Source organism: Sebastes umbrosus, chromosome 21 (assembly GCF_015220745.1).
Source record: "Sebastes umbrosus isolate fSebUmb1 chromosome 21, fSebUmb1.pri, whole genome shotgun sequence".
NCBI lineage: Eukaryota > Metazoa > Chordata > Actinopteri > Perciformes > Sebastidae > Sebastes > Sebastes umbrosus.
Genome location: NC_051289.1, coordinates 20,017,441 through 20,037,452, shown reverse-complemented (window position 1 = coordinate 20,037,452; position 20,012 = coordinate 20,017,441). Strand labels below are relative to the sequence as shown.

General features: G+C 41.1%; 2 protein-coding genes across 5 annotated transcripts in view; both read right to left on the bottom strand.

Annotated features, from left to right (window-relative positions):
* The window catches only part of stk17a (serine/threonine kinase 17a), a 28,785-nt gene extending 17,123 nt beyond the window's left edge, over positions 1-11,662 (bottom strand). Inside the window, exon 1 of the mRNA XM_037757290.1 lies at positions 11,164-11,662. Within this exon, the coding sequence (XP_037613218.1) occupies positions 11,164-11,384 (221 nt within the window). The 5' untranslated portion in view covers positions 11,385-11,662. The remainder of the gene's footprint in view (positions 1-11,163) is intronic.
* Positions 11,663-13,241: 1,579 nt separating this feature from the next.
* LOC119480602 (E3 ubiquitin-protein ligase HECW1) overlaps positions 13,242-20,012 on the bottom strand; it is an 85,979-nt gene continuing 79,208 nt past the window's right edge. For 3 of the 4 annotated variants that reach the window (XM_037757035.1, XM_037757034.1, XM_037757036.1), the window contains one exon: positions 13,242-19,009. In XM_037757035.1, coding sequence (XP_037612963.1) covers positions 18,898-19,009 — 112 coding nt within the window. In that variant the 3' untranslated portion in view covers positions 13,242-18,897. The remainder of the gene's footprint in view (positions 19,010-20,012) is intronic. The other variant, XR_005204965.1, reaches the window with a different exon arrangement.

Below are 20,012 nucleotides of genomic sequence, written 5' to 3'. Positions count from 1 at the left end.
ATAATATGGTTGATTCCAAACAAAAAGCTTAAGACCCAGTAAAAGAATCAAGCAGCTCACGACATCCCACTCTGTGACAATGACGCCCCCCCAGATAGCACCGACACCAGCGACCTCCACCCATTCCCTCCAATCCCATTAGCTATACGGAATTACCCTTCGCCTCACCTTTTACACACATATGCCATATGGACACTGTCAAAAACCAGCAGGTGTATGGTTCAGTGTGTGTGTGTATAATATAGCATTTATAGATAACTGTGTGCAGCCTATAAAGTACTGTTGTACACAGCATTATGTCAAACTGATATATGGAGCAAATATTGCCGCATTAGTGTTATCAATAATATTGTTCAATAGTGAGTTTCAGTGGAAAGGTTTTGAGTTTCATTTACTTTGCCTCTAGATCCCACTTAGTGGGTGATATTGTGTGCGATGAGGCCGATAACATTTAGGCTGGGAGTGGAATAATTCGTTATGCCATATGTTATGCTATTATCCTGAGATGACATCATGTACTTGATATTGACATATTAAACGTGTTTGTTCCTGTAACCAAGAACTGCAATATCACAAGTAACAAAACCTCCAAAAATAACACATTAAACTCTCAATGCTTTGTAAATAAAGGTATTACATTTGTTTTCATTCATACACAGGGAAATATATTGGTCAGATATTTTGAACAATGATTTACACTCATTCACACTAACTTTTAAACCGGTCACAATGCCACTGATGGCAACCAAAGGCCAAGAATTGGTGTCCAATTTCTCAAAATGATCGCCAATGGCAATTTGGCAGCTGTTAACTGTCGAGCCCTGCAGTGTTGTGGATACAAATTAAGTAAATGTATTCAAAGGTAAGTTTGGGAACTTTGGGAATATTTTGACATTTACAGAACAGCTTCCATGTTTTCCGGGTATAAAAACGAGAAGTAAATACCACAGCCAGCCCAGAAACTGCCCTGTCGGTCCAATCAGATGAAGAGAAGGTTTATGGGGATATCTCATCAAGGGAGAATGCTTGTGGTTAAAAAGTTGCAAACACTCAAGTTTCACTGCAGATGGATTAAAACGAGAATAGATCAATTCCTTGACTTCTCCTTTCAGGAATACACCTTTTTAAATGTCACGACTTTCCAAAAATGATGGTAAAATTGGAGAGGACCTTTTCACAGAATACTGACGACTACACTGAGAAAAGTGAATGGCAAGGACAGAGAGATCGCTGCAGGCCTGTATTTGATTCATGCATACAAAGTGCTGCCTCTATTTTAGCATAAATACAATACAGCAAATGTATTCCAACATAATCCCTTGTAAAATATGTTTTTCCATTTAATATTTTCCATCAAATGAATTTGTCTACAGATGTGCCAGGTCATCTGGTAGAACGTGTAGTTCTGTGGTTTCTTGAGGCCGGGCTGATTCATTGTGCAGTGGTAGACTAGTGGAATTATCAAAATATTATATTTTAGCATCTTTCTCTAAGTCACGTTTGTTAAAGGAGCCCTGAAAGCAGTGTGTTTGGGTCTGGGTGTGGTCGTGCCTGGGACCAGCAGATAGAGAGGCTGTTTGGTTTGGGAGTCTGGGCCCGCTCTTTAGAAACCATACTGGGCCACCACAGCCTTTTCTAACGCAGCCTCAGCACATTCCCAAAGCCAGCAGCCTCATTCACAGACTACACCCTGAATGAGATGGCTTGTGTGTGTGTGTACGTGTGTGTGTGTGTGTGTGTGTATGTGTACACACAGACCAAGCCAGAGGTGGTGGCATGGTCACAGCTACCGTAAAGAAGAAGTTTAATGGATGTAGTGGTTGGCTTTGGAAGGTTACAGCCTCCAGCCAAGCTGCAGCAGAGAGCCTCACACTACTCTGTGTGCATTATAATACACTACTAAGATCTAATGGAGAGAGCTGCAGCAGGTTACACCAGCTGTTCAACATGGCCTAGTTATAGTGTAAGTGAAGATTTATGCATCACTGATTTAAAATGAGTTGCACCACACAAACTAGTTTTTATACAGAGCTGAACTGTAACTGTAAATATTTAAACCGCAGAGTTAAGGCCTTTTGCACACCGAGAGGCGGGATGAATAAAACCATGAAAATGTGAAATACTTGTGAATCTTAGATGTCTAAAGGGCTTATATTGTGAGAGGTAAGAAAGGAAGGAGTGGATCTGGTCTGCGCTGCCTTTGTCAAGGTTGAAAGGACTAATAAAGTTTGCCGTCTTGGTTCGGACTACGGAGCCTCCGTGTTGTTGTACACTATAGTGTACATATTGAATATGTCCGCTCCGCACAACATGATTGGTTGATGCCTTTATTTGCGGTGCAAAAGCTCAGAAAAATCTACCTTGTTCTGAAAAAAAAGTAGGTTGCTTTTTTGCTGTGTAATACTCACGTTCTGTGTGAAAAACCACCCCCGGTGTGTAAAGGTCTTTATTTCCAGTTCAACTGGCTTGAGCTATTCAATCATGCTTTGGAATCTCTGAACTAATAGTTCCCAGGTTCAACCCCTACCCCTACTGAAGTGCCCTTAAGCTTTTGACACTAGAATGACTCCATACAAGCTCTAAGGACGGTTTTCATGATGCTTCATGGCTGACAAGTCCCATGATTTGCCATGTCCTCTGTGTCTCAGGGCATTTTCGTATTAGTTGTATTGTACCCGAGTACGCTTGCGTCATTGTCCACATGTATTTGTTTATGTTGAGATCGGCTGTTCTAGTGGCGGAGCATCGTAATTGATCATCAGCGAGGTAAAATGACTGTTTCTGTCAATGGAGTCTGGTGGCTTTGAGGAGTTTTTTTTTTAATTGTATGTTTTGTACGTTAATAAATTATAATAATTGTCCAAATCCCTGTTGATTTTATTAATTTTATATCACACAGGAAAGAAATGTGTAATGTTTCCACAAATGTTGTAAAACCGTGTCAGTACATCCCCTGGTTGGAGTCTGTTTGCAGGCTCATAGCTGGACTCTGTGGCAGACTGCCAGACAGTCCTGGATGCATTTAATGAAATAAAGATTTCCACTGGCTCGGGGCCAAACGCTCCCACTGGCATCAACAGATTCCCCATGTGCACACCCGGGTTGTGCATCCTCCCGTCATTAAATTTGTCACTGATGTCAAAGCCACAAACACATGGCAGGATGACCCCCACTGAGATGCAGTTCTGAATGGAAGAAATTGATCAACTGGTGACAACATGTTCCCAATCCCTGGTGGCTTCTACAGGGAAAGGTCAGCCATAAAGTAGGTTAGACTTTACAGTCAGACAGACTACTATTGCTATTTTAAATAGCCGTAACGATGGGCTCCTAGCGTGATATCCTCGCCAGATGACAATCACTAAAGAGCTCTGCCCGGGACCATATGGGCTAATAAGAGAGTGACCATTTCTGTCACTAAGACCCGTCATGGAAAAAGCTTTGGGTCTTAACCATATGGAATTCACCATTGTCGTAGTCACTAAAGGAGCTTGGCGTTGGGCCATCTGGGACTCCCACCACAGAGACCTACTGGAGGGTATTACCTTAAACCCCCACAACCTCGGCCTATACCTAAACTACTAAATGTGAGAAGTAGCCAGCTAGTGGGGGTCAAACAGCAACTGTTTTAATGCACTAACATTCTTATCATCCCTTTCACAATATTAAAAAAACAACTAGAACAGAGGACTGCAACCTGCAGCTCTGGAGCCACATGCGTCTCTTTAGCCCCTCTCCAGTGGCTCCCTGCGGATTTTTTAAAATGGAAATGAATAACTGTTTTTTGTTTACATTTTCATTTTTATTTATCATTGTTGTAAGTCTAATGTACGACGGTACGACAGAGTATTAGGGCCACATTGAGGGAAAAAAATAAATCTGAGATTTTGAGAATAAATTCATAATATTACGAGAAAAAAAGTTGTAATATTATGAAAATAAAGTCATAGGTTTACCAGAGAAAAATGTATTATTATGAGAATAAAGTCATAGGTTTAAGAGAAAAAAGTCCTAGTATTATGAGAATAAAGTCATTATATTAAAAAGTAGTAATTTTACGTATTATTTTCGTTTTTTCTCGTAAAGTTATGAATTTATTCTCGTAATATTACGACCTTTTTTCTTGTAAAGTTATGACTCTATTCTCGTAATATTACGACTTTTTTTCTCGTAAAGTTATGAATTTATTCTCGTAATATTACGACCTTTTTTCTTGTAAAGTTAGGACTTTATTCTCATAATGTTACAACTTTTTTTCTCGTAAAGCTATGAATTTATTCTCGTAATATTACAACCTTTTTTCTTGTAAAGTTAGGACTTTATTCTCAGAATGTTACAACTTTTTTCTCGTAATATTATGACTTTATTCTGGAAATCTAAAAAAATGTTTACCCTCAATGTGGCCCTAATACTCCATAGTACATTTGCACTTGGGCCCTCACTGTATTAGACTTAAATACTATATACTTAGACTATAAACTTGATGCATTTTATTTATATATTCGCAGAACACAACGTTAAAATCTCTTCAGCTTGTTGTTAACCACAGACCTTATTTTACGCATCTACCTAAAAACCCACTGACTTCCAGACGAGGGAACTGGAAGTGCTAAAATGCTAACTCATTTCTGGGTTTTAGGACTTATTCCTGCACCACTCTATAGGCAGGAGAATCTGTGGTTCAGTCCACACTTGCAGGGAGATTCCCCACAGATCAGGAATGCTGGGAGGGCAGCTGAGCGGCATCTATCCACATCTCAATCTGCGGGGACTGCTCACCACGCACATCACACGTTATAAAGAGTAACACACGCTGCTAGAACGCTGTGCTATAGGCAGAATGTTCTGCATGCTTGTTTCATGATGCTGCTTCAGTTTTTAGGCCATGCTGTATACAGCTGTGAGTTTCACCACAGTGGAATCATGTGACGAACCTTCCACACAGAGAGAGCACATTCAATCTCAGCTCAATAAATGAATAAAGCTGAATTTACTCAAAAAAAAAAAACTAATTTCAGAGAATGAATAAGTAATGTTTACTCTGTTTTCACGTTTGATGATGTTTGTAGGTAAAAACAACAAACCAGCCCAGAGTTTAAGGCCGAGGCACTAATCTGGAAATGAATGGAATACCACGGCTGAGTTCAGAAGGCTCAGCCAGAGACCTGGCCAAGAGTCAGCCAGGGAATAAACACAAGAACGGCAACCCCTTCATCTGTTATTACACCGATTAAACCACCAGAACGATGTCCCCGCTGAGAACAACAGCCTCAGCAACGTGCTGACCAAAGAGAAAAAAAATCAATTCAGATGTGGACTACATCCCAAACTGACTTGGCTCTATGCAGTCAGAGCACGATGTAACTACTCCTACAAGCAGCAGCTGGAGCCAGTAGTTCTCCGGCTATGAGTATTCATTTAGAACACTGAAGAGTTCACAACATCAGAGCTATGAGCTTACACCGATCAGCCATAACATTAGGATAGCGTGTGCACCCTGACCGGTCTGCGGCTACGCAGCCCCGTACGCAACAAACCGCGATGCACTGTGTGTTCCGACACCTTTCTATCGGAACCAGCATTAACTTTTTCAGCAGTTTGAGCTACAGTAGCTCTTCTATTGGATCGGACAACACGGGCCAGCCTTCGCCACGTGCATCAATGAGCCTTGGCCGCCCATGACCCCTGTCGCTGTTTTCCTTCCTTGGCCACTTTTGGTAGGTCCTGACCACTGCAGACCGGGAACATCCCACAAGAGCTGCAGTTCTGGAGATGCTCTGACCCAGTCATCTAGCCGTCACAATTTGGTCCTTGTCAAAGTTGCTCACATCCTTACGCTTGCCCATTTTTTTCTGCTTCCAACACATCAACTTCAAGGACTAAATGTTTACGGGTGGGGTTGTGTTAAGGACGGCTCCACTGCGTCATCGAGCCATTGTTTCAGCCCAACCCAAAAAATCCTGAACACAAAACTGAATTTCCTCAACACTGCCTTTCTAGATTGCAGTTCTAGATTGAGACCTCCAGGATGCTGTGAAGCAGTCTGTCCTGCCACAGTCTGTAAAACTAATGTTAGCTCACAGCCACTACAATGCAGAACTCTCAACTGGATCATCAAGAGAAGTCAAACCAATACCAAAAGTCTGAAAATTCACAGTACTAATAAAACTGGAATTATATTATATAAAAATATTAAAGAGGGAGAAAGAAACTTGATTGTTAATCTCATTCTCCACAGTTATGAGCGCCGTGCTCACATCAAACAGTATGTTAAGACAAAACGTTTGGCGCGCATGACCTTGAACACATGAACTCATGTCAGCTGATCTGCTGAATACAATGCTGATGCAGATCAGGGTAGGACTGCAGATTAATGTAACCTTTCATGTTGTTCTCTGGCAGCTAATCTCAGTCACAATGTCAGGTCATGCAATGGAAAGCCACACACACACACACACACACACACACACACACACACACACACGCACACACACACACACACACACACACACACTCAAGCATACATAGGTAACGTTGCTGTGTAACTGTCTGAAACATCTTAGATTGAACCAGTCTGGACTCAGCTCTTATCTCTGCAGTTGTACCTGGTTCAACACACACACACACACACACACACACAGGAACACACACGCGCGCACACACTGTTAGCTTTGTCACAAAGTTGACAGAGAACCGATTCAATGTGACTGCAGTCCTCCGGTGGGTTATTAGTGGTGGTAAAAGCATGCTCTAATCAAAGAGGGATTGGCCTTGTGACTCTGGTAGGGGGGATAGATCCCAGATCAGTTTAGCCAACAGGACGGAGGGCATTTCCACTACTAATTAACCTTGAAGAAATCCTGTGAAACATTATCCTAGCTGTTCCAAAGGGTACAGAGCTGCCCGGTATCAAACAAGGGAATGGATCTGACTTTACAATACAGATGTACCGATTGCAAAATTATGGGCCGAGCGAAACAAAGACATCTTCATTATTAAAAAAATAACTGACTTGTCTTCACTCTTAAAGTGCCCTGAGCACAAATTTAATCATACAAATTTATGAAACACAATTTAATATAACCTTCTTTCACGTGATAAATAACTGCTTCAAAAGCCCCTTTAGCCTGTATACAACCGCCTACTCAATGAGAGGAATTTATTTTTCAGTACTTACATAACCCAACAAAAACATTTTGTGAACCTGCGTGAAGCAGAAGGGAAGAAAAGAGAGAAGGACGGAGCCCGGAGAAAACGAAAGAACTGAAGCAGCAAAGCGAGTACGGTAGCGAGAACGGTAATGGAAGATGGAGGCAGACAAATTGGTTCCGAAAAGAAACAGCGGTGGATCCGTCACCTGGCAGTGGTTTGGGTATCGCACGGAGGATGTTGAACAAACAACGGTTGTCTGCAAAATATGCCACAAAAGGTAGCAGCACCTCAAATTTGTTTCACCGTTTGAAATGCCATCCACTACAACATGAAGAATGCCTGAAACTCCGCATGTCCACATCTCCACCCACATCAAAGAAAACCCGACCAAAGCAATCAGAACCAGCCCAGAAGCACATTACTCTGGTTTTCCTCTTTTTCCAAAGCAATCCCATATGACAAAAAAAGTGCAAAATGGAAAGAAATCACGGCCACTGTAACCAACCACATCGCAAAAGACATGGCCTCGGGAAGCGTAGTTGAAAAGCCCGGATTCAAAAGACTCATTAAGACACTTGATCCAAAGTATGAACTGCCTGGTCGCAAATTATTTGCGAAGAAAGCTCTACCAGAGTTATACATTTCAGTGAGAGAAAAGTTGGCCAACCATCTATCAAAGGTGACCCACTTCTCCACAACTACCGATCTGAACGTCCAGCAGAAAGTGTGAGCCATACCCGAGCTTCACTGTACATTACATCAACAACTGGGAGTTGAAGAGTAATTGCCTTCAAACGAGTTTCTTCCCGGATGATCATACGGGCGAGATGATGGCGCAAAGTTTAAAGGATGCTCTCATGCCATGGAACTTAAAAGAAGCTCGTCAAGTGTGCATCACCACCGATAACGGGTTTAACATAACCAAAGCTGTGAGCCTTTATCAAAATATACAAAGCATGTATTGCCAGAAAACTATTTGGTTTAAGTGAATGGATTTAAAATCTGACTGAGATCTGTAGAAAATATATAAAATAAAAACGCCCAAATTATTTTGGCGTAAGGCCAAGTGACTGAATTGTTGAACTTCTTTATGATTATTACAACATTTTAAATGATTGTTTTTATTCTCAGAGAGGAGCATTAAAGACTCCTGTATTGAGCGTGCTGTTGGGGTTTGCAAAAAGGTTGTGAGCAGCTTCTCATTCATTTGAAAGAGGAGAAATTTGGCTGAAGCCCAGAAAGAGCTAAATATTCCTGCACACCAGCTGATCAGCGAGTCTCCTACCAGGTGGGGATCCCGACAGAAGATGATTGAGCGGGTGCTGGAGCAGGAGCAAGCCATTTCTCAAGTCTTGGCCTCTGACAAAAAACACAAAACAGGCATCTTGTTTTGACCTGGCAAGACCTGGAAGTCCTCCAGTCAGTGCACAAGGCTCTAAAACCCCTTGTGGAACTGATGCTCTATCAGGCGAGGACTACGTCACAGTTGTCCTACGTCAAGCCTGTGATCCATCTCTTCCACTCCAGCATCTTGGCAGTTCAGGAGGGTGAAACTCCACTGACCCAGTCTATCAAAGTCTCCATCCTGGATTACCTGAGGGAGAAATTTGCTGACCCTGCCACCAACGTCCTGCTGGACACGGCATCGTTAGTGGAACCCAGGTTCAAAACAACATACATTGCAGAAGAAAAGTTGGAGGAAATCAAGTGCAGAGCCATATATATCAGAGATGGATGCATTGCTGTCTGACCAGGGTACAGCTGAGGATCACGAAGCACCAACAGTATCAGAACCACCAAAAAAGAAAACCCTTGGAAGCTTTTTCAAAAGGGCAACAACAACAACATCCTCCTCCACACCGTGACAGAGAGAGCGGATTGGAACAGAGTTGTCTACCTACTTGCAGTCTGTTGGTGCTGACAGTGAATCAGAAACATGAGGAAATGTTCCCAAACCTGAGAAATTTGGCACAAAAGTATCTGTGTGTGCCCGCCATCAGCTCCCCATCGGAAAGGGTGTTTAGTACCAGTGGGAATATAGTGCCAGAGAGTTACAGCTCTCAAGCCAGAAGCCGTTGATAGGCTTGTGTTTTTGGCACAGAACCTCTAGACCCAGACGCACACACACACACACACACACACACACACACACACACACACACACACACACACACACACACACACACACACACACACACACACACAAACCATAAACACACGAGCTCACACTCCTGTGATGACTGTTATTGTTCTGCAGAATGGTTTGTCACAGTGACAGCTTGGACCTCTGCCTCTGTGGTTCACACAGTACTGTGCTATTTATGTTTTATTGTTTTGGAAATGATGTGCTGTCATATACATCATGCACACACACTTTAATTTAATTGTTTTGAAATGTCTTTCTCAGGGTTCCCCTTGTTGAATGCACTTTGTTTGTTGCTTTGAGTTCTGTTTTTGTTTCGGGTCTTTGTTGAGCTTCAGAACTAGGCTGGCCTACACCATGCCATTATTATTTTAATTTAACAGTTGTTAAAAGCTGTTTCCCAATTTGAATAAATACTGTTTTTGTTAAATTTAACTTGTGATTTCCACCTTTTTGCATGCACGATTAAAATTGTTCCAATAGAAACCACTAATGAATATAAACAATCATTGTTTTAATGCAGACATATGCAGCAGGGACTACAAGAATCATCATAATGGTGTGATTGTATGCATCAAAGGGTTAAATCAAGCATTTATGAAGTGCTTGAAGATATATGAAAATATCGCTATATATATCGTGTATCGCGATATAGCCTAAAAAGATCACGATATTATTTTTAGGCCATATCGCCCAGCCCTACATTAAAGCATGTATACATGTTTTTGTAATAGTGATGCACCAATACCAATACCAGTATTGGGTATCCGGTCCGATACTGTGCTCATGTACTCGTACTCGCAAAACGACTCCGATACAACGGCACCGATACCACTTTACGGCAGCGTGACGTTAACCTCTCGTCTCCATCTTCCAGGTCCTATCGCACGCGCTCATCCTCCACCTCCCCGACGGTGCAGGTGAGACGGGCCCGTGGTGCGCCCGACCCCGCGGGGCCGGAATCCCACCTCAGCCGTCACGCACCGGCCCTCACTTTCATTGCGCCACGGGGTTTTGCTTGCAACCTCTGACTCGCGCGCACATTAGACTCCTTGGTCGGTGTTTCAAGACGGGTTGGGTGGATTGCAAACATCGCCGCAGACCCCTGGCGTCTTTTACATGGGCCGAGCCCCGCCCTGGGGGCACAACGCGGTTGGGATGCACTAAGTACAGTCCGCCCCGGTGACACTCTGTCCATGGCCCCGGGAAGCACCTTCGCCCCAAGACAAAAATACAAGTATGAACCTGGAAATGAGCGTGATATGTCCCCTTTAAGATGGAATCTATTGATTTTGTATTATTGGTAAAGATATGTAGAGAAGAGATAAATCCATCTGTTTGCTTGTTACAACTCAATTAAAGCTGTACTATAGTAACCTGCCGGCCTTGTTCAGTGACTAAGCTGCCCTGACAAGTAACAAGTAAACATTAACAATAAATATATTAACAGCTCATAATTCAACCTAATGTTACCTTGCTGAAAGGATATGCAGTATTTACCCTAAATAGCAAGGCACAGAGATGCAACATTTTATAACTGGTAGCCATGTTCTCAAGATAAAACATTTTCAATTCATTTGTATCAAATTAAATCTGGTTGTATTTAACCCCAAAAATATGTAATCAAATAAAAAATATGGGTCACACTCAAAACACATTTTACACACAATATACAGTATTTACCCTAAATAGCAAGGCACAGAGTGCAACATTTTTTAACTTGCAGTCATGTTCTCAAGATAAAAAAATGTTTAAAAAAAAAAAAAAAAAATCTAATAACAAAAAAAATCCCAATTAGCATTAAAAAAATAAATAAATAAGAAAAACGAAAGTGTGGAAGTAGTGAGGTTATCAACAGTTGTTCTCACCTGCCCAGCTCTCTGCCTGGGATGATGGTGTAGTGGTCGGTGAAAGGTTCCTTGCTGATGCTGGTTCTGATCTCGGACAACAAGCCGCTGCTGCTGCCGCGGCTCTGGCTCTGGCTCTGGTTCTGGATCTGGTTCTGGTTCTGGCTCGGTTCGGCTGCGGGACTGTGCTGGAGGCGAGTCCGGCTCCTCGAGTCCCCGGTGCGGGGACATTCAGGTATCATGGCTCCGGTTGGTTAGCTGAGGTCCCGGTCCAGATGAAGATTTGAACTAACAGACTAACGGTCTAACAGACTACACAACACACCGGACTACTACACGCTGAGAGACAACTTCAACACACAGTTCAACTCATCTGCACAGTTTAATATTCTATCAAATTGCGGAACTGACAGGCTCATTTTGATGTTGTCAAAGTCTCGACCTGCGTCCCGTTAGTCGGTGCTGCTCCGCTACAGCCTCTCAGTCACTGAAACTCACTGACACACCGAGCTGCTGCTGCTGTCTGCCGGGAGTTCCGTTACCATGGAGAGCTGTGATGATTGACAGGCGGGCTGGCCAATCAGAGGGAAGCGATGGTGGAGCAGAGCGCTCTCTGCTGCAGTCATCTCGTGGAGAAATGATGAAGCGCTCTGACTTCAAATAATTATGAATGCATGAATAAATGTTATAAAGTTGCAAACTCAACAAATAATTTAACTAATTTAAGAAATGATTAAAACAACTCATCATGATGAAATCATTTTCACAATAAACATAGAGGCAGAACAATACAAAGGGATGCAAAATGATACAAAGGGATGCAAAACGACCACAAACAGATGCAAAACAATATGAAGAGATGCAAAATGATAAAAAGGGATGCCAAACGACCACAAAAAGATGCAAAACAATACAAAAGGATGCCAAACGACCACAAACAGATGCAAACCAATACAAAGGGATGCAAAACTACCACAAAGAGATGCAAAACGACCACAATGAGATGCAAAACAGTAAAAAGGATGCAAAACGACTACAAACAGATGCAAATCAATACAAAGGGATGCAAAATTACCACAAATGGATGCAAAACAATACAAAGGGATGCAAATCAACCCCAAACAGATGCAAAATGACCACATGAGATACAAAACAATACAAATAGATGCAAAATGACCACAAACAGATGCAAAACAATACAAAGGGATGCAAAACTACCACCAGATGCAAAACAAACATGCAAACAATACAAAGAGATGCAAAAGATCACAAAGAAGACACGCAAAACAACTTCAAAATGATGCAAAGCGACATAAAGAGATGTAAAACAAAAACAGATGCAAAACATTACAAAGGGAAGCAAAATGCCCCCAAAGAGCCAAAAATTACTAGACACACTAAAGGACTTCAAACCAGCCTGCCTCATCATTTCATGTGTCTTGTCTTGGCTCCTGTGTAGGAGGGGTGGGAAGCTTTGGGCACAGACATGTAATTGTCTCATAATCTGTCCATGTACAGTAGTTACTGTATATGGTAGTTTTATTTTATATTTTATTCACCTCACAACTTCACAAACTAGTTATAAAATCACTAGATAATCTGACCTGATCCACTGTAATTAACATCACACAATTGTATAAATATATTATCGTTATACTTTATAACACTTCAGAGGGGTTTCAGTCTCATGCATCGTTTGACACATTTTCATAGTTAATCTTTATTTACTACAGAAGTCTTGTGTGACATGGGCTGGGTTTCATCCTATCTGGAGTCAAGCCAAACATGCAAGTACAGCTGGACTTCATATTTTAGATAATACCATAAAGATTATGGTTTATTACAACTTGGGTATTATTTTCACAATTTTGGCCCTAATTTATATCAGTTACGATAACATTGTACTTACTAAAGTAATTGCTCAGACCTGGGAATACATATCTCCCTTACAACTGAGCCATCCGCTCATTAATGTCACATAATGTCGCTGAAAGCCCCAGAAAAAAAACAAGTTAGTAGGCCATTTATAATTTTTTTTTTTTTTTACAAAAATTGTCCCTCTCCCAAAAGTCTGTCCAATATATCCACACAACAGCAGCAACGTAACAAAGTGACCTTTTTATTGAGATTCATAAACAGTTTAATGGTGTGGTGGAGCGATAGCACAGCCTGAGTATTTTAGCAACCCGTTCTCAGACAAATCAGAACTGTACCTTTCGAACATTATGTACATGTTATGTGTATAATCCACACACACACACACACACACAAAACAAGAAACAAAAATATATGCATGCTTCAGTGTTACCTCCCAGCAATGCCACCATCCATCCATTCACATATTCCTTTTGTTAAATTCCCTTTTAAAAATAAATAAATAAATACACAAATAAATAGCATGAAAAGACACAAACACCGTACCCTTCTGTAGACACCTCACGATTCTTTACTTCTCCAAAAGCTTACTTAAATATTTCTATATTAGCTGCTATCAATGCACTTACATATCAGTGTTATGGGAGTGTTGTTAACCATTCCTCAGAACATATCAGCCCAATAAAAACAAGCCTTCCGTACACCGTCTTAACAATTTCAACAAATTACACACAAACATTTTTAATGCATGTCATTTGTTGTCATAAACTGTCTGAAGCACGGAGTATTTGCTGGATACATGCGGCTCTGAAATTTATGACATAGTGAGACATCCGTGATATGGATAAAAAAATTCCTGAAAATATTGACAGAACCCCAATAATGAAACTGACGATGCAAACAGAAAAAAGAGAAATATGAAACAGAAACCGACTCCACGGTAAGCACATTTCAGATATAACCAGCTAGCTTAATAGATAATAGAAAAAGACACACATATCAAAACTCAAAGGCTTCAACAGTGAAGGCAAACTCTTCGACTGATGCTTCTTGTCGTATCATCAAAAAACTGCAAAACAAACAAAACATTCAAGGAAAGCTCCGGGACTTCCCTTTTACTTATAAATACAATACAGTATAAATAACAGTACAAAAGATTGTAGAAAAGAAAAGACGGGGGAAGATGCAACATAATCACAGCCTTGTCCTCTTGGTTGTAGAGATGTGTGGATAAGGCCTCGTCACTGCCAAAGGATGATACTGATCTGTACAGTGACAGCTATTTGATTCTAATCATTCTTAAATTTGCTTAGTCTAATATATATATACATATATATGCAGTGGTCTAAACTTCTGCAAGAATTAAACAGCAAAATCCTGGATTTATGTTGCTTTTGTAGTGCCCCATTCCCCCATTATGATAACTTCTGTAGCTAGAGAGCAAATAAAGCACCATTTAGGTCTTTCAAAATGAAAAAAAATAATAAAAAAGTGAAGTTTTGAACCTGTTGTTTTCAAAAAATAGTACCGGTTAATGGCGGTCAAAGGTTCGGCTGTGGCCGAATTCTGTCAAACATGTGGACGTGTGTAAAACACATCTATCTGTTCCTTACACCCACCTATTCCTATTCAGAGTTAGGGGTAATCCCAGCATGCCTTGGGTGAATAATAAGGAAGGATGCTGTATAGGTTGCCAGTTTCTCGAGGCTAACCGAGGGGCAACCTCCGGGTATGAAAAGGAAAGCCAATGCTTAAGTGCCTTAAACTTGTACTCTTCTAATAGCCAGCAGGGGGCGACAGTAGAAGTCTATGAGTACATGTCAGTAATTCTCAGTCGATTTATTACCTCAGTAAACATTTTCCCAATGAGTTTATGGTTTAAATCACTAGTTTCGAGTCTTCTTCAATACAGCATGATGTTCATTTAGTAAATTATGGTCCCATTTAGAGTCAAATAGATGATATGCATTACGATGTGGATACCATGTTATTAACGCGTCGCTACCGTGGCGTCGCTGTCACTGCATTGTTCAGCGTTCGCTTGTACTAAAAGACACTCGAAGGAGTCGGCTGTTCATTTTTTTTTCTACTAAGTACATTCCAAACAAGCCTGTTTTTTTTGCTAGCCAAAATCAGCACCCCAATTAATATCACAGTTAACATGAATTACGGATAGACCTCGCTAACTAAGCTAGCTAGTGTTAGCTGCTAACGGTAATTGGACCTGCTCTTCCCCAGCTCCACCCTCTCTTCAAAACATGCTCACTTCTGGTTCCAAAAAACAAACAAAAAAGATAGCGAACGCCACAATGCCAAACCCAAGGCTTCAAAACGGTAGTCCACAAACCAACGGGTGACATCACGGTGACTACGTCCGCTTTTAATATATGGTCTATGAAGCTAATAGACAAATGCTTTTTACTCTGTGTGTAATTTTGGCCCTATTTACACTTGGCATTTGAAGGGCATAATATCTTAAACCCGTGGCCAGACAAGAATGTCCATTTTGGATGATTCTGTGAAACCCCAGATAATGATCAATGCCAAAGTTTTTTTTTTTTTTGTTTACATCCAATGGCAACAATTTAAAAAATTGTCATTTTGTACAATATCTGTGCAATGGCAACTATGGTGTGGTTAAGGTTAGGGAAAGATTGTCATCATGGCAAATAAACATGTGGTTAGGATTAGGCGACCAAAGCACTATAGGCCAACAGTTCAGTTGGCGAGTTGAGTGTGTGATGCTAGTAGTGGCTAATGTAGCCTGGAGCCTCAAGCAGAGATGAGGAGTGGGCTACAGAGGTCTGGTAAGATCACTTCTTTCTAAATCCACACCCCCCAAATTTTTTTTTTTGTTCCATTTTCAAACTTCATACCCGATGCTGACTCACGTGACATCACGCGTGGGGGGAGTAAAGATAATGTATGTGGCTTTGAGAAATGAAAGCTTTTATAACCTTTTCAACATCTGGCTAAAATGTGTCAGATTTCAATCCAGCTTTAATGCTTCTCGGTTGCATTTATACTTGGCTTGTTTGATATCAGATAGCTTATCTGTCCAAGACGCGTGAGGTGGTTATGTGTAAAATGGGCTCCGATGAACCTGACTTGTGTTTAAAGCATGAAAGGAAACCCGCACGGACACTAGAGAGAACATGCAAACTGTTTTCAAAAAGAACCAAGGCAATTAATATCCGAACTCAGGACTTTCCTTACGTCAGGCTCAAGTACTTAACGAGGAAGCGCCAACAACCCCACGGGCCACGCATGAGGCAGTAAGTAACTGAGGCACAGTTCCATTACTGGACTAGAAATGTAGATGAGGGGCTGGGAATGCTGAGGGTACACTGCAGTCGCTCATTGTCTGAAAGAACATGGTAGACTGTGGAACACATTGGAGTAAAGGTCTTAACTATTGCATATATTACACTGGTTTGTCCAAGGGCCCCTGTACACATCACAAGTATATACCAGAAGGACTGGATCGGATCCGGGTGGGGCGATCCAATGATCCCAGGCCCTTTGAGACCTACATGCTGCTTTGCACCAGTCACATTGTTTGAAACGGTAAAGGTTTGAGATATTGGGAGTACCTGCTCCGTGCGAAGAGCAAACGCCATGGTGAACATACACAGTCAGAGAGAACAAGTTCATCAGTGGAGGACTCGAATAAGAGCCATCTCCCATTCAAACAGCAGGACCAGAGATGCTGAAAAGGTGAAGCACCACTCTGACCACAAGGATTCATAGAAAGTTACCAGCTGGAGACAGTGTCCATTCTTTGTCGTCAAGGAATCACAAACTGTTTGCTTGGTCGACACGATCACCCTCCGTCTCCGCAGAAGGAATCCCCAGAAGCCCTTGTGTTGGAATCGATGGCTACTTTGATAGAGACGTGATCATCGTCTCTGCCTTTAAAAGCAGAGCAAGAAAGCTTGGAGAGTAATCAGTAACATTGCTGTCCATTCAGAGGAGAACATGGAAGGTCAGCGCCCAGCTGCTGTCCTTACTTTGGACTGAGCCAGAGGACGGACGGGGAGACAGAGAATGGGATGGTGAAGGTCCAGATCAAGGCCTTTCCTGGATGATACCATCTTGATTATCTGAAATGGATGAAGTATTGTAGTAGCTGTTGAGTCTGGTACTACCCATTAGACCCACCTATTTTAAGGGGATATACCACACCCTTTACCTGGATTTGCTGTCGAGTGTGCTGTATCATAATTAGACCAAAGGCCAATTGTTTATGAACTATCCCTATATTACCCTTTCCCAAGTTTCAGTGTGCCCGACCACTCCTATTTCTAAGCAAAAGAAAGACTTTTAGCATGTGTCTCTGCTAATTACTGAGGAGCTTGGCGAAGACATTGATATTGCTTGAAAAAGAAACTTCACTGCTATCATTATAGGAGAGTACAACAAGAGAATATGTATGGTTGGCTTAACTATTATTGACGGTGATGTATCCTTTCAGTGGTCCAGCTCCTATTTTCCCAGTAAATCATTTTAGTTATCTCATCAAAATCCTCAACAGTTTCTCAGGGATCACATTTGGGCCCCCTAAGACTCTTCTTGGACTCATTGAATTATTTGCAAACATATTTTTTTGCCTTCACATCTGTTTCTGCCAATTAAACATAGTGATCCTGACAGCCTTAGCCTCGCTTCTTAATCATCTTGCAAAGTGCAGGATTCCTTAAGTGCCATTATTTGCCAGGGTTTCTTGAACTTAAACCCAAATGCTAAGTGGTCTAGTAAAAAGTAATCCATCCTGCTGTCTCTTGTTGCTTAAACTTCTGCAGCTCTGACTGGAACCGACAGACAAAGATCTATATAATTCTTTACATCGTTTCTTTAGTTTTAGATTCGATTGTAAGGTTCTACTGGTTACCCCCAAAGGCCCCTTGGCCTAGACCTTAGACTGGCTTCTGGCACAAAGCTACATCGCATATCTTGAATTCTTTATGTACCAGATCCCAGTCTCAGGTTCCTACTGGGCCCATCACGGTCCAGATAACATAAATAATGATCCTTGTAGACTCTCCAGATTAAAAAAAACAAGATATAATTGTTCCTTTGGCATCAGAGCTACCAGAGTTTGCATCTGTGTGAGGAGCTTGTTTAAATCTGCATTATACTTTGAACCACTTTTTATTGCACTGTTTGCATTATTTGCGCAGTAGTCATTTAAATGCTTGTCTTGGTCTCCGTCTATATTTCTTTTAGTTTTCCTACTGACTATACTCTGTTTCTCCTTGTCTTTACAGCATAAGAGCATACTATGTTTTTTTTTATCGTTCATTACTTTATCACTTAAATCCTTTCTGTGAATTAAAATTTTCAACCCAGCTGTAAGGATACATTTAAAGATAAATTCCAACAACTTCTCAAGTATTTAGCTGTCGTAGCAACGTCTTAGATGTGATGTAAAGTTCTTGTTTTCAGTGCCAGTGTGTGGCAATAATTTGACTTGTAGCTGTAACTTTTTGTATTGCATCATTGGATGGATGATGCATTTTGGTACATGCAACTTTAAATGATCTTGATTCCATTTTACATACCCTTTCTTTGGGTATGCATATATATTTAAATATATATAAATATTTTTTTAAAAACACTCGTAGTGTTACATATTCTCCAGTCTCAATGATTAGTAGAAAAATAACCGTAGTCCTGCTGTGGTGTACTAAGTGCTGTCATGAAGATCCTCATAGCTAAGTGAGAGACTCTAACACACAGTGACATATATCCACAAGACCGAAGACTTTGTCGAGTACAATCCGGGTATCTTTACGACGTATTGAGCCCATGAGAGCTGCTCTTTTTGTCACATTGTAGCCCAGCCAGTGTCACAGAGAGAGGGATGCGGTGTCGTCTGGCTCACTCCAGGCCAAACGTGCTGGTTTCCTCTACCGCGATGAGCAGTTTCTCATACAGCATGGTGTATGACGGGTATGGAGGAAGATCGAGACGGTTAAAACAGGTATGAGCCCTGAGAGGGAGGGAGAGAGAGAGAGAGAGAGAGAGAGAGAGAGAGAGAGAGAGAGAGAGAGAGAGAGAGAGAGAGAGAGACAGGCAGACTGAAACTCACATCACTGTTTACATTTGTTTTTTTCATTCACTTTGACAAACATTTAGGAGGACACCAACACAAAGATATTTCTATCTTGGAGCCCCAAATATATAATTTTTTTTTAATAATTGTAAACCAGTTCCTTCAACACTGTGTATAAGCACCTGGAATGAGGAATCAAGAGGGATTTCTCATTTCAATATTTCAACATCATCTTATCTGCATATAGTATTTCCATAGTATACAAGGTTGCTTTTATTGTCTCCCGACAGTTAAAGGTGGGGTTGGTAGTGCTGTCAGTGGTGTCAGGGTCTGAAATTAACTTTTTTCACTGCCTGCCACTAGTAGTTGTCTGCCACTCAGAAATTGTATTTGAAACTTGGAAATCTCTGCGCTAAATGAAGGAATAACATTTTAGATCTGATGTCATTCAATGTTCGATATATTTTACATAAAAAACATTATATACATGGTAAATTACAGTGTTCGAAAATTACACCATAGCTTCTGGGGGAGCCCTGTTTTTTGAGCATGGGAGGGTACTGTACACAGTACTGTACTTTGTTATTGTCATCTACAGTGGTTGTTTGCATAAAAACACACAATTCAAATGATTATGATTATTTAAATATTTGCTTTGATTAAAAAAAATCTTGGTAAATTGTGAGGAAGTTAAACAGGTCATAATCCCCTCTCTATTATTTATTTTATATTGATGTGAAAACATCTCTGACAAACAACTGGATTTATTCAAGTTTCTCGCCAAAAACGTAATTTTACGAGATTACATTTGAACACATCATAACATTGTAATTTACCTTCACCCAACTGTCATTTTGTTGAGCAGACCGTGAACGCCTCATAATAATAACTCAATGGCACATCCGTTGACGTTAGTAGCTCCACTATTTATCCAAGCAGG